Source organism: Cornus florida, unplaced genomic scaffold (genome assembly GCF_030987335.1).
Source record: "Cornus florida cultivar Cherokee Brave unplaced genomic scaffold, ASM3098733v1 CherokeeBrave_3.0.0_Hap2_Chr05, whole genome shotgun sequence".
Classification (NCBI taxonomy): domain Eukaryota; kingdom Viridiplantae; phylum Streptophyta; class Magnoliopsida; order Cornales; family Cornaceae; genus Cornus; species Cornus florida.
The window spans coordinates 101,175,829-101,191,437 of NW_026775575.1; the positions used below are offsets into that span (position 1 = coordinate 101,175,829).

At 36.2% G+C, this 15,609-nt stretch overlaps 1 protein-coding gene across 1 annotated transcript; it reads left to right on the top strand.

The window, feature by feature from the left end:
* The first annotated feature begins 2,789 nt into the window (after positions 1 to 2,789).
* Positions 2,790 to 6,912, top strand: LOC132308023 (formin-like protein 5). The gene is made up of 5 exons (XM_059805966.1): positions 2,790 to 3,142; positions 3,316 to 3,518; positions 4,536 to 4,771; positions 5,179 to 6,094; positions 6,606 to 6,912. Exons 1-4 carry the CDS (start codon positions 2,805 to 2,807, stop codon positions 6,055 to 6,057), a joined length of 1,656 nt encoding a protein of 551 aa, XP_059661949.1. The 5' UTR covers positions 2,790 to 2,804; the 3' UTR covers positions 6,058 to 6,094; positions 6,606 to 6,912.
* The last annotated feature ends 8,697 nt before the right edge of the window (positions 6,913 to 15,609 follow it).

Genomic DNA, 15,609 nt, shown 5'->3' on the forward strand with positions numbered 1-15,609 from the left:
AAGAGTCCGTTCTGTTGTTATTTTCGTTCTTTTTATTTTCATTTTTGTTCCCGGTAATTTTGAATGCAAGCGGAGGCTTGCAGAACTCTTTTTCGACGATGGAATCAATTGTAGAGAGAGAAACCAAGGCACGGTATGATGATTTTGCATTATTTTCTCTTGAATGCGGTTTTATTGTTTGTGTATACGAAATGGGATATATTGTTTTATTTAAAGCAATTAAATTGTTGTTTCATATATAGAATGGTTGTTTTATCGTAGTGTATTCTTTGTGGAAAACCTGTTCTGTGTTTATTTATGTTGTTGATTTTATTTTTTTTCAATATCAAAATAAATTTCATATTTTTTTCAATATCAAAATAAATTTCATGGAAATTTTGATTAATTACTTTCTCAATATCAGATGGTTGGTTGAATTGGCTCTATTGAAATTGGAGAACTTATGCAGGCAGAGGACATAATGTTCTTCTCTACTAATTAGAAGAAAAGAGCAAAGAGCAAAGTCACTTTTATGATTTTTTCTTCCTTCAATCAGAAAATTATTGAAATGCTAGAGCATCAGAAAGTATGGGGCTACCACAAAATGTTTATAGAAGAGGGCTTTTAAGTTCTGCTGTATAACCTTCTGCATTATTGTAACTTCAAGGAATGTCTAATCTTCTGTCTCATTCTAATAGTGTTCCAAAATGCACTGCAAATGAATTAGTCGGTCAGCAAAATTTTGAGGTATGAAATAAATGAGGAATGCTGACGTTTACATGTAATAAAAGTTTTGGAAGATCGGCTGGTAGGCTAATAAGCCGCCGGAGTTTGTAACTGATTGTGTTCTGATTTTGCTGTAGGAATAGGAGGATTTGTGTAATTTTTGAGGAAAAGAGTAGTATATAATCTATACGGCAAAGAGTAGTATATAATTTAAACTTCTAATATTATGAATGGAGAGAAGGGAGAATGAATGTACAGGAAGGACATGGCATAGAAGATCATCTATGTTTTGTTCATTGATTTTATAAATATTTCTTCACTACCATTGTTCAAGAACAAGCTTGACAGGGACACTTGTGCTTCTGAGTAGCTGTGGGGGCTCCAAAAGCTTCACTAACTTACTGTCCGTGCTGTATTTAGATGGTGTGGTGCTTCTGGACTTTTAAGGGTTTTAAGCGTGTAGAAGCACATGCAGCATTGCTTATGTGTAACAAACAATCTAAGTATCATTAACAGTTTGAGACTATGCCACAATACAAAAGGCGGTAAGCTAGAAAGGGATGTTGCCAACTACTAAACCTACATTGTTGAGAGGCAAAACTAATAGTAGATCATGTACAAGGTTGCAATATTTATAGATTTATTGACATGCACTGATCCTTTTTATTCCCCTGTAACATGCACTTAACCCATATAATCTTATAGGTAAAAATGCAAATTCACTTTTTTCTCAAATGTTGTTACTCTTTTCTGTTGATGACGAAGTTAAGTGTATACAATTACCTTCTCATGTCATCCTTTATAAGGAAAGAGTTTGTCCTTGATTACCATATTATAGTCTCACAAAGATGAAAATGTCATGTCAGAGAGGAAAGAACAGTGACTGCTGTTAAGTTGAGGAAAAAAAAAAAGAAAAAAAAGTGAAATAAATTGTTTGATATCTTGAAGTTCTAGCTCTGAATACAATTTTAAGTTTGCAAATTGAACAACCCTGTCCTAATTTTGATGAAATGTGTTGTATGCAGGCTGAGGAGGCGTGGATTCATTGCAGGAAAGAAATGAAGGAAAGTAAAAAAGCTGTTGAAGTTTATGACCTTTATCTCCCACAGGAAATTACTGATCTTCCTTCTGAAATGAAACAAACTCTTTTGGATTGCCTAAGAAAGAAAAATGTTCCGCTCCATGTTTCTGGGAAAGAGGTTGGCTCCAAGACTTGGTTCGACGAGTGCCTACAATTACTTTATGGTTGGCCTAATTTTCCTAGAAGGTACCTGAAAGGTGGTAAGTCGCATCGTCATCGAACAAAAGTACCCTCTGCTAGCACTCAATCAAGAGAAAAATTGCCAGATAATGCTCCAACACAACCTTCTCCCACACCTGCCATCTCTCCATCCCAAATTTCACAGTCCCCTGCAATGACTCAGAATCCATCTTTGGTGCCAGTTCCAAAGCCCCGTGCCAAGGCTCCAAAGCCTCGCGCCAAGGCTCCAAAGCCATCTGCATTCGCATTTTTGCGGTCCCTTGCAAAGAGTCAGAAGCCATCTCTATCCCCAATTTTGCAGCCTCCTGCCAAGAATCGGAAGAAATCTCCACCCCCAATTTTCCAGATCCCTGCCAAGGCTCCTGAGTCATCTCCGCCAATTTCGCAGCCCCCTGCCAAGACTCCGGAGCCATCCCTCCCACAAGAATTCAATTACTCACCTCATCCATCTGCTGTTGAACATCCTCTACCAATGCCACCTATTGGTCCACCTCATCCAACAAATGGTAAAAGTGGCAGCCAGAAGTATATTATTGCTGCTATATCTGCAACGTCTGTGGCAGCAGTTGCCCTTGTTGCACTGCTCTTTTTTTGCTGTTGTAAAAATAAAAACAAAAAAAAGGACCCCACAGATGGACAAAGAGCTGAGAAACCTCTTCTGAACTTGAGCAATATTTCTGGTATTTATTTATTTATTTATAAGGATTAAGTTCTGTAATTGAAAGCTTCAATTTTACGACTTTTGGTGACTTTTTAATTTAATATTTCAGGTTCTCTTAGTGTGGGAAATTCTAGTAACAAAGATTTTAAGACTTCATCCTTTGTTAATTCAAACGGCATGGCTGAATCTCAATCATTGGAAGCTTCTCAAGAGGCATCTGGAAATATCCCTGCACTTAAACCTCCTCCACCTCCACCACCTAAACCTCCTGCTCCTCGCCCTCCACCACCTCCAAAAGTTGTTCGTGCTCCGCCTATTCCACCAAAATCGGGTAATTCGACTAAACCTTCACCTCTTGGACCACATAGCAAAGATTCTTCTTCAGACGAGGGACATGACCTATCCAGTGAATCTGATGCTCCAAAAGCAAAGTTAAAGCCATTATTCTGGGACAAGGTTCCTGCCAACCCTGATCACTCAATGGTTTGGCATGATATCAAAGCCGGATCATTCCAGTAAGGCTTTAAAATTTGTTCATTGTTTTCTTCAATTTTACATAGAATAGTTTATTGTCACTTCAATCTCCAATTTTGTTCATTGTGAACAAAATTGTTTTCTTCAATTTTTCAGAAAATTTGTTCATTGATTTGTCAAGGAATTTGCTGAAGTTTTATATTTTGTTTTGCAGGTTCAATGAGGAGATGATGGAAACTTTATTTGGTTATGCCGCTGCAGATAAAAACAAAAATGAGCAGAGGAGAAAATTGTCATCCTTGGGAACTACCAAGCAATATATTCAGATTATTGATGCTAAGAAATCACAAAATTTAGCAATTGTTCTAAAAGCATTAAATGTGACAACAGAAGAAGTCTTGGATGCCCTCAAGGAAGGTCTGTCTGTCTGTCTGTCTGTCTCTCTCTCCTATATGATGTGAAATCAACATTGAAGAATATCATTTGATTAGCATGTAAAAAATGATCTTCTTCTTCCTCTTTAATTGAGCATGAAGGAAGAGTTTTGATTCGATGACGGGCTGTGTTTACCCGAGCCACCATTCTTTTTTTGTTTTGTTTTCTTTTGTGCGTGTGTGTGTGTGTCTTTTGCTTCTTGTTTCAAGGGGAGAAGGGTTTTTCCGGCAGTTTAAGGGACTCCTAAACTGATTCAAGTGCAGCTGTCGAATTTAAATAAAGAACTGTCCTTGTAGCTAATAATATATATTGTTGCTTATATGGTAATTTACTATACTCTGATTCTGTTAGTAAACAAGTAATAGTCATCATTATCTTGGATTCCCTCAAAAAATAGGAAATGTATACATCAAGAGTTGGACTTTTTCTTAAATACAGTGGGTATGGGAAGATGACTGGTTTAGTGAATCCTTTATATTTTTTTGGGGTGTGTGTGTGTGAAGTCAGGATTGTTTTTTTTTAAAAAAAATCTGATCATCACTAATTCTGTCGTGAAAAAATAAATTTGCAGTCAATAGTCTTGCAAATTGAAGGTTCTGACAAGATACCCCTGTGCCCTTCATTTATAACAAAGAAACAATCTACTTATTTCTCTCATTTATGGCTTCCATGGTCGCTATTTTAGTTCTTATTGGCCAAAGAATGACATTAATACTGATAATTATTATTTGCCCATGTGTATTGATTCTTTAGTGACCTGAGTTGTTAATGAAATATAAAATGGACTGACGTAATGAGTACATTTAGGTGACTTTTTTCAAACTTTCTTATAGACTATTAATTAAAAAATAATAGACTACCATGTAATTTAAGTTACTGAGCATTTGTCAGTGTCAATGTGCAACCAGTTCATTACCTGTAGTCATAATTTGAACTTTTTGTGCATCCTTTTATTTCTTGGGTGTGCATTAACCACTTATTCTTTGTTCATTTAATCAGGTAATGAGCTTCCTGCAGAGCTTTCTCAAACCTTGTTGAAGATGGCACCAACAACAGAAGAAGAACTAAAGCTTAGGTTATTTAGTGGGGATCTTTCTGACCTTGGGCCTGCTGAGCGGTTCCTTAAAGCAATGGTTGAAATCCCGTTTGCCTTCAAACGACTCGAGTCATTATGCTTCATGAGTTTTCTTCAGGGGGAAGTCTCTTCCATTAAGGAGTCCTTTGAAATTTTAGAGGTGAGATATTCTATCTATAAATGTATTTCATTACTGAATAATATGAATAATGAGTTCCTCTTCTGTCTAATTTAGTGTATTGTTGAAGTACTCTCTGTCTGTTTCCCCACTTCTTCAAGTTGTCACTGACATGACATTAATATCAAGTTTCTGCACCACAGCCAGTCATTCCCAATGTTTAATGGTAATATTTAGGTGTAAAGAATTGAACATTTCGTTTCTGAGAATGTTACTGGTTGAGTAGCCCATCTATGAGCAAAAGTTGGAGACCCGATTACACCTTCGTAGATGATTTTCCATGGAAGTCGGAAGCATGGATGAATTGCATCTAGTATCTTATTATCACTTACACAAACACCAGCCATATGTTTCTGTCATATAATTATGATGCCCCATCTTAATTTCAGGTAGCTTGCAAAGAGCTCAAAAACAGCAGACTGTTCCTGAAACTTTTAGAAGCAGTTCTCAAAACCGGCAACCGTATGAATGACGGTACCTTCCGCGGTGATGCACAAGCATTCAAGCTTGACACACTTTTGAAACTGTCCGATGTAAAAGGAACAGATGGGAAGACCACACTTCTACACTTCGTTGTTCAGGAGATCATCCGATCTGAAGGCATACGAGCTGCACATAAAGCAAGTGAGAGCAAGAGCATGTCCAGCGGCTCCAGCCTAAAATCAGAAGACCTTGTTGAAGATTCTATTGAAGAAACAGAAGAGTATTATCGCAGCCTTGGTCTTCAGGTCGTTTCAGATTTAAGCAATGAGCTTGGGAATGTAAGAAAGGCTGCATTCATAGATGGTGATATCCTAACATCAACAGTGGCCAAACTTGATCACTCGCTATCCCAATGTAGAGAGTTTCTTAACACTGAAATGAAAAGTATAGAAGAAGAAAGCAAGTTCCATGATACTTTGGCTAGTTTTGTGGAACATGCAGAAGTTGAGATCGCAAGGTTGCTTGAGGAAGAAAAGAGTATAATGGTTCAGGTGAAGAATACAGTGGATTATTTCCATGGGAATGCAGGAAAGGATGAAGGGTTGCGTTTGTTTGTGGTTGTTCGGGATTTCTTGGTAATGGTTGATAAAGCATGTCAACAAGTAAGAAATTCATTAACCATGCGACCGAGGAATCCCAGGAAGGAGGGTTCAAGTTTAACGGCATCACCTTCTCAAGGAGTTCCTCATTCTCCTTTACAAGATGTTCGCCAACAACTATTCCCAGCAATAAAGAATCTACGGATGAATGAATCAAGTTCAGAAGATGAGGGCTTCTCACCATAGCAATCTACTTAAGGACCAAAAAGAAAAGAAAAAGAAGGTATATTAGATTATCTGCTTTGGAATCATATTTCTGTAATCTTTATTTTTCCCATTCCCAGTTGATGAGGAAAAAAACAAGTTGCTCCCAAACAACTTTGAAAGGAAATTGGGGTCCTAGTGGAAACTTAATAGGCAATGGTGTGTGGAATATGGGAAAGGAAAGAGCTGTGAACTGGTGAATTTCAGGGGCATGGGAGAGCCATTCAATAGCGTGCAGGCTTATTTTGTTTTCCGTAAAGTAGGAGCCGGTGTGTGATTCCCAGACCCCACAATGATGGGAGCCTCGTGCACTAGGTTGATAGGGAAGGGCACTCTTTTAAGTTGCATTGTATTTTCACTGTAACTGTAGGGGGATCAAATGGACACCAACAATTGGCCATAAGTCATTTAATTATTTTGAATACATAAATTAAATATGGAACACTGGATGAAGATCTATTATCTTACACAAATATATTTAAACATGGACAGTCTCATTTTCTTGCCCTTTGTATATGACACTTATTCAGGTGGATATGGAAACTTGGAGCTCTACCGCAACAGATGAAGCTTTGAACTCTGATCTGGATCTCTCTGTAAATTGTCTATGTAGCTTATGAAAATGAGTTGTGTCTGATGAAAAGAACAAAGGATAACTCCATGGATCCAAAGGCATTCAGTCCATAGTTTATAGTGACCTTTATGTAGAAAACACCCGACTTTTTCATGAAATGACAAGCATAACATCCTTTTAAATATATATTTTTTTCCTTCTGTTTTTTGTATCGTATTAATATTTGAAATCTAATATAGAGAAGCTGTTTGATGTTATACATGGAAATCATTTAATTTTCTGGTCACTTGATCATTGGATAGTTTTGCATTCTTGATGCTGCCATTAATATCTTCAGCAGAAGAAAATGCATGTTAATACCTAGCAAAAACGAGAGAATTCTTTTTCATTTCTTATAATGACAGATAATGTAGATTTACATCATTCTCAATAATCTAATATATATATATATATATATATATATATATATATATATATATATATATATATATGATCAAGGGCAGAAAACTTAGACTAAAATGTCCTTACTTTAACATTTTATAAAGGATTAAGTGCAAAAAAATCCCTCATAATATATATAAAATGTGCAATTACCTCCCTATTAAAAAAAAAATCCCTACTTTTTTAATTTGTACAAATAAGGATAAATTATAATTTTGACAGTAAAATTACTAAATTAACTTTACTTTTTCAAAAAAAAAAAAAAAAAAAAAATTAATAAGACAAAAGGCAAAATATCAAAATTATCTTTAAAGTCACAATATGACAATTCTCTCTCTCTCCCTCTCTCTCTCTCTCTCTCTCTATGTATATATATATATATATTCACGCATAGTCTCTCTCTTTATATCTCTCTTCAATCTCAAGACAAACAATCTTCCTATATTACCTTGTACTGCCCGTGGACCTGCTCCACAGCCTTATCTTTTGTAAACCCAACTACTTATAAGAGAATGAAACATGTTTAACTAGTTACTGGTGTTTATTCAAATTTAATTGGAATTCACATGGATTTAGGAATGGCATGTTGTATTTTTGCATCAGTTAAAATTTGAAGAAAGAATATATAAGTGTAAAAATTTGCAGACAAAAAATAAATAAGTGCACATAAATGAAAATAGTCATAGAATTGATTTTTTTTGACGTGGCCTCCTCTAAATACAAGTAATTTTATATCTAATTTTTTTCTCTATTTTTCATATATCCATTTTTATGATTAATTTCTATCTATAATCTATTTATACTGAAAATTTGTAACTGGTTCTTAATTTTTTCTTTTGATCTTTTTGAAGAGGTTGGAATTAGATTGCTGATTTTTTAAAGCAACGTCTTCCCGGATTGTGCTCTTTGCTGATATTATGAAATTTCTTCGGCTTTGGTGATTTTGGGTGCTCTATGTTACAGAGAGATACCATCAATGGTAGAGAGAAATTTTACAGAGAAATTTTTTTAGAGATATATTATATTTTCTTATTGAAGGATAATTCTAGAAATGGAAGGAAAATATATAGAAGTAATAGAATTAGAAAAGAATATTTGAAGGAAAGATTATGTTTCTAATTTTCTATACATATATATTGAAATAAATAATATTTTTAAAAATAAAAAATGAGTACGGATGCCTAGAATCTCACTTCGCAAACTAAATGAAATATATAGTATCATACAAAAAATAATAAATAAAATTGGACAATACTTAGGTCGTCACTAGTGAGGATTTATAACATACTCACTACTTATGTGGACCAATAATAAATGGACACATCCTATTTTAATTATCAAATCATGGATGGTAATCAAATTACCATATATGATTTAGTAAGTGAGTATCTACCCCCACCATATTGAATTTGGTAGTTAAAGCTGACATGTCCATTTATTAACATATTGCTAAACGGCAACATAGAGATATTTGACACCTCGGGTTGATAAAAAAAAAAAAAAAACAAAGAGACATTTGGGAGAGAAAAAATATTTGAGAGAAAGATTTCCTTGGATAGGCCTTGAAATACATACAAACAAGCACATTAAGTGTTCAAATATACAAAATTGGTAGGGGGATTCTTGTTACACAAAAAGGGTACTTTGGGATTTTCATTACAAAAAAATTACATCACAAATGGCTATTTTTCAACAAATCTCGATAGGGGGCAATTTGCTCAAAATTGGATAATATGGGAAGTTATATGCATTTTTTTTTTTTCTAATAGGGGTTTTTTAGCACATTTTTTATATAGCGAGGGATTTTTTTGCACTAAAACCTATTATAAATAATTAAAAAAAAAAAAGATTATTTTGTAAAATGACTGAAAATGACTTTGTACAAGCAACCCCCAAGGGGGTAATATGCTACTAATCTCATGATAGAGGGGTGTTATGTACACATGAAATGCAATATATATATATATATATATATATATATATATTGAATTATTTAATTCATTATAATTGTTACCTTTATTATTATTGAATTCTGATTCTTTACTAAAATTATTGCACATGAAATACAATAATAAATAATTTTTTTTATACCCTCAATATATATATATATATATATATATATATATATATATATATATATATATATATTATTTTGGCACGATTTTTGTATTTGAGTTAGGATTCTTTATATTGAACTAAAAAAGAATTTCAAATGAGATTGAATTTAAAAACATATATCATACAAATTTTTCGACAATTTCATACCCGGAATAAATAAATAATTAATTGTTGCATTTCATGTGCAATAATTTTGTAAAGAATCAGAATTCAGTAATTCTAAAGGTAACAATTATAAAGAATTCAATAATTTCAAAAAATAAAATAAAAATGCATTTCATGTGCATATAACACCCATCTACTATGATATTAGTAGCATATATATCCCTTTGGATATTTTTAGAAGAGTAAAAGGACAAAATGGGTATTAAAACACTAATTTATGTCAGTTTTTTTTTATTTTTTATTTTTTTATTTTTTATTGAAAAGAGTTTCCTTATAATGTGAAAAAAAATATGGATATTTTTTGCACACTTTTTAAATAAGAGTAAAAGTACTATGTTGAATGTTGATGCGAAAATCCTGGCGACTCGGAATGACGGCGTTTACCTGCAAAACAAAGGGATGTCGCCTCGAATGGCACCGGTGGGGTGCTAGCCGAGAACCCTCCGACAATCAAGTTAATACTTGTAATCATATTACATAATAATTATGTAATTTCTGTTTAGGGGTTTTTTCCCGTACTTTCTTTAATGGCTTGGTGCCCTATTTATGGCTGTCGATTAGAATCAAATTGGTTCCGCCGATGTCGATAGTTGAGGTCTCCCTTATTATCCGCTTGTGTGAGATCATAGGAGATCTGTTTGTTGCCAGATTTGTCGGGGATATGATTTACTCCTTTGACTTCCTCTAATTGTGCCAAGGTTATTCTTACCATGTTGAACCATGTCATCTTTCATTATCCTTAATTATGAAATATTATTCTTCTTATCCAATGGAAATATCATCGTTCAAAAGTCGAAGAGGTCTGACAACTGGTCAACATTTAGTTGCCTCTATCGTTAGGTCAAGGTAGGTTAGGTTTATTTTTCCTTATCAGTTGCCCCCCATTCCCAAGCTTGCTTGTTTAGCCCTTGGCAATGTTCCCTTGGGAATAGTGCCTGCGGGTACTGTTCACTTGAACAGTAATTTTTTTTTTTTTTTTTTTTTTTGTCCTAGGTAATATTCCCATTAGGTATTCTTTCCTTAGGTAATGTTCCCTTGGGTAATGGTCCATTGGGTAATCTTCCCTTAGGTATTATTCCCAATGATGGAATTAACCTAGATACCAAATTAAGGTTTTGTTTCGGAATGGCATGGATTCAAACCCATGATCAAAAAACTCTTAGTGATGTAAAATTGAATTTTTCTTTTGAAAATCCAATATACTAGTTGTAAACTTTATGGGTTTCAGTCAGCCCATCCCTTTAGCAAGGGAATAAATTTTATGAGTTTCACTCAGCTCGTCACACCTTTAATAAGAAAATTAAATTTTACAAGTTTCACTCAGCTCGTCCCTTTAGTAAGGGAAGTCGGTTTTACGAGTTTCACTCAGCTCGTCTCTTTAGTAAGGGAATTATGTTTTACGAGTTTCATTCAGGTCGTCCCTTTAGTAAGGGAATTAGGTTTTACGAGCTTCACTCAGTTCGTCCCTTTAGTAAGGGATTTAGGTTTTTTGTTAGCTTTTTTGTAAAGCATTAATTACAACATAGGTATAACACGTGAGGGAGCTACCCTCCATTTAAAACAATAAATTACCGATCAATAAACATCGTCCCTTTGAAGATGAACTTCTCAGGAACTTGTGAGGAGGATTGTTTTTTGACCCGACCTTTGTAAGTTAAGTCCTGATCTCTGATGACCATACTTTTGTCAGTTAGGCCCTCGTTTTGGTCTCTGATGACCAGACTTGGGGTGACCAGGCACTGATCTTGGATGACCGAGCCTTTCTAGACTTTGGGTAATCAATTCTTAATATTGGTTGACTAGGCCTTGGTTTCGGATAACTAAGCCTTGATTTATGATAACCAATGGTTGTACCCTTATGATCTAACTTTTGGTGTTGGAACTATTTTCTTTTTCTAGAGTCGTATTTAGATCTGTTTGACCATTGATGTCTCAACCTTTTAATAAGGGAAGTAGTCGTTCTTACTCCTTTGGTAAGGGGTTTGTAATATGTTCAAGCTTCACTCAGCATGCCCTATTGATAAATGAAACAATAATTTCGAGCTTCACTCAACCCGCCCTTTTAATAAAGGGTTATTTTTTACGAGCTTCACCTAGCTCACCCCTTTAATAAGGGGATGTTTTGTCCAAGCTTTATATGCTTGCCCTTTAATAAATGAGTCAAAGTTTTTCACTTTCGTGGACTTATCCTTTATGCCTGCCTTGCTTTGTGGCTATGGTGGTAGTGACCCGTCAAATTTGAAGTGCATGTGACTAAGCTTGGTTCCTGGTAGAAAAGACCATCATTGGTGTTTGATGGTTAAAAACATCATGGGACCACCTTGGACATGGTGGACTCATTGATTGTAGAAACTTCACTGGACTTAGAGTCCTTCCCGGTGTGTAGAGATTTATCAGGTTATGGTTTGGGAGGATCAGACATTGGTCTTGAACGACTAGTGCCCTTGAGGGGTCGCTAAAAGAAAGAGACTAGAAACCCGACTAACTCGATGTACCAATGTTGATACGTCAATCTTCTAAACCTTGTCATCATATGTAGATCGACGATTGATATCATGTGATCCACTATTCTGCCCCTGATGGTGGGATCTTGGGTGATGACTCATTCTATATACGTTTATACAGCGGACGAGGTGTCCGGTGCTGCAACAATTTACAGTTGTCTAGAAATATTAGATTGTGTTAGAAATGATTACTGAAAATTAACTTATAATCGATTATCAATCCAAAATTCTGCATAATTTGATGGCGATAGGCAATTCCTGCAAGGGAAGAGAGGTGACGACTGTCGTCTGGTAAGTGGAGGCTTGGTGTCCAGCGATTGGCTTGATGCTTGGTGGATGGGGGCGTGGTACCCAACGGCTGATAGATGATAATCTGGTGGCCAGTACCTCATTGGGTCCAATGAATGCCTTTAACTTAGGAACCTCCTTGGGAAAACAGACCTCATTGGACATGGGATCTTGAGGGACATTGGACCTCTTTGGACTTAAAGGCCTCGATACATTCTTGGGTGTAGAAGGCCACCCTGATTGCATGAACGGACGGAGTAATGAGACTCTGTTGCTAGAGACATCCTCAGTGGTAGAGGCTTTACTAGTAGTAAAGACCTCCTTGTTGGTAGTGATCTTCTTGATGGGTAGAGACCTACTCATTTATGTAGGCGCAGAAAGACCAGGCCTTAGTCTTTAACGATCAGGCCTTGGTAGTTGGCTTCTGCCAGATATGAGATAGAGTTTGGTCTTAGACGACCAAACCTCAGTAGTGAGGGGACCAAGCATCGCTAGATGGAAAACATCACATTGGACTGCTAGGGTCGACGTGCCAAATTTTGATTATTGTCATCGTACACTGGGTGGCATCACGCAACCCACCGTTTTGCCCCCAATATGATGGACGGGTAATCATAATGTAGAGACCCGTCTTTATATAAAAACATGGAAACCCGTTGTCAACTGATGACTTTGGGATGATTTCCATGATCGAAAACTTTCGTCTTGCCATTCGAACCAAGTCGCGTCAGGATTATTATTTCTTCAGAGAACTAATCGTTCCCACAGACGGCGCTAGCTGTTAATGCGAAAATTCTCGCGACTCAGAACGACGACGTTTGCCTACAAAATAAAAGGACATCACCTTGAATGGCACCGGTGGGGTGCCAGCCGAGGACCCTCCGATGATCAAGTTAGTACTTGTAATCGTATCACATAATAATTATATAATTTCTGTTTAGAGGTTTTTTTCCCGTATCTTCTTCAATGGATTGGTGCCCTATTTATGGCTGTCAATTAGAATCAAATTGGTTCCGCCGATGTCGATAGTTGAGGTTTCCCTTATCATTTGCTTGTGCGAGATCAGAGAAGATCTGTTTATTGCCAGATTTGTCGGGGATATGATTTACTCCTTTGACTTCCTCAAATTGTGCCAAGGTTATCATTACCCTGTTGAACCACGTCATATTTCATTATCCTTGATAATGAAATATTCTAATTCTTATCCGATGGAAATATTATCGTTCGAAAGTCGAAGAGGTCTGGCGGCTAGTCAACACTTAGTTGCCTCTATCGTCAGGTCAAGGTAGATTATGTTTATTTTTCCCTATCACTGAATATACATTAAGAGAGTTTTTTTTTTTTCCTTTAACCCTGGTTTCCATCTTTTTCTGTCAATTCAGTGTTTCATTCTTTTTTTTTTTTATTCACAATTTTGCAGTAAGTCCGTATTTTATTGTAAGCTTTCATTAATTTATACTATTATAAATCAACTTAATTTTTGCGTGTGGTGGTGGTGAACAAAAATATACTTGAAACTCGCGATGAGGAAATCTACCTCAAATTCCATCCTGAATTTTAGGATGACTCCTGTAATCTTTTCTATTTTTAAAATTTTCAAATGTCCTCAACCTCAAGTAATTGTCATCCAGATTGTCTTTAATTGACTATCATCTTATGTTTTTATGATCTAGACAATTAGTACCTCAAGTATTTCAAGAAAATATTACTCTTTAGCCTCTTTCAAGTGTGGCGTCTTATGAAGTATTAGGTTTAAGGTTCGACTCACTTTGAGTGCAAATAATTCTTTGAGATCAACCTAGCAAATAAAAGCCCAAACTTTACCTCATCAGTGTGGACACTTTACACGGTGCCTTGGGAATTTTAGTCTGCATAAAGCCCTAAGGCTTTGTTAGGAAACATAGGAGAGAAAAGAAAAGAAATTATAGTATTAGTTATAAAAAGAAAGGATATCAATAATCTCTATTTATGTTTGGATAGATAGAAGAGAAAATAAAAAAAATTAATAATATTCTTGTTTGGATATTATAGAGGGGAGAAAAGAAATGAAATGATAACAACCAAATTATTATCATATCATTTTAAATAGAATTGATATGAGTGAAATAATAATTTTCTTTTTTAAATTGTTAAGGCGACTTTCGGGATTATGAAAATATTACTTAAACACGATAATTTCTCTCCCTATCTTCTTATTTTTGGAAAGATTAGAAATGAGGGATAGCTATCTGTAATACCCCTAATTTTAAAAGGATAGTATCGGTATTTATTTATTTGTTTTAATTACATTTTTAATTATTTAATTATTTATTTGGCTAATTGCTTATGTGTTTAATTGATTTAATGCTACGTTTGGTGTGCAGGAATGGAACGGAATGTAAGTGGGAATGGAATGAGAATGGGAAGAAATGGAATGGTCATTCTCATTCTATTGTTTGGTTGTAAATATGAAATGTGTAGGAATTGAATGATAATAATCATTCTAGTGTTTGGTTGGACCAATTTAAAATTTAGAATGGAATAAATTTCTAATTGAATTCTCCAAAATATCCCTCTTAGTAACAAATAAATTAAATTAAATTAACAAAATGATATTCTCTAATAATTTTTTAAAAATAAATGGTGGCAGTGGCGGTGGTAGATGGTGGAAAGCGGTAGTAATGTAGGTGGTGGTGTTGGAAGGCGGCGGTGGTGGCAATGGTGGAAATTGGTGGTAACAGTGGTGGTGGAAGGTGGCAGTGGCGTTGGTGGAAGGCGGTGGCAGTAGTGTGGTGGTTGTGGTAGAAGGAGATAGTAGTGTAACTATTGTGGTGGTGGAAGACGGTGGTGGCGGTGGTGGCGGTGGTGGAAGGTGGTGGCCGTGGCGGTGGTGGAAGAAGGTGGTGGTGGTGGTGATGGAAGGTGGTAGAAGGCGATGGTGGTGGTGGAAGGAGATAGCGGCGACGTTGGTGGTTGTTGAAGGCAACGGCAGTGGCGATGGTGGTGAAAGGTGGCGGTAGCGATGGTGGTGGTGGAAGGCGGCGGTGGTGGTGTAGGGCTATGGTGTGGCGGTGGTTGAAGGTGGTGGTGGTAGTGAAAAGCGGTAGCAGTGGTGGTGGTGGAAGGTGATAGCAGTGGTGAAAGGCGATGGTGGCACCGGTGGTGGAAGGTGGTGAAAGGCAATGGAAGTGGTGGTGGTAGAAGGTGGTGGCAGTAGCGGTGGTGAAAGGCGATGGCGGTGGTTGCGGCAAAAGGTGGCGGTAGCGGTGGCGATGGCGGTGGCGGTGGCGGTGGTGGAAAGTGGTAGGCGATGGTGAAAGTCGGTGATGTTGGAAGGCAGTGGTAGTAGTAGTGGTGGTGGTGGTAAAAGGCGGAAATGATTGTGGTGGAAGGTAATGGTGGTTTTTAGACTTAGAATATGAGGGTGTTTTGAGAAGTCGATTTTTTAAAATAAATTACTTGGAA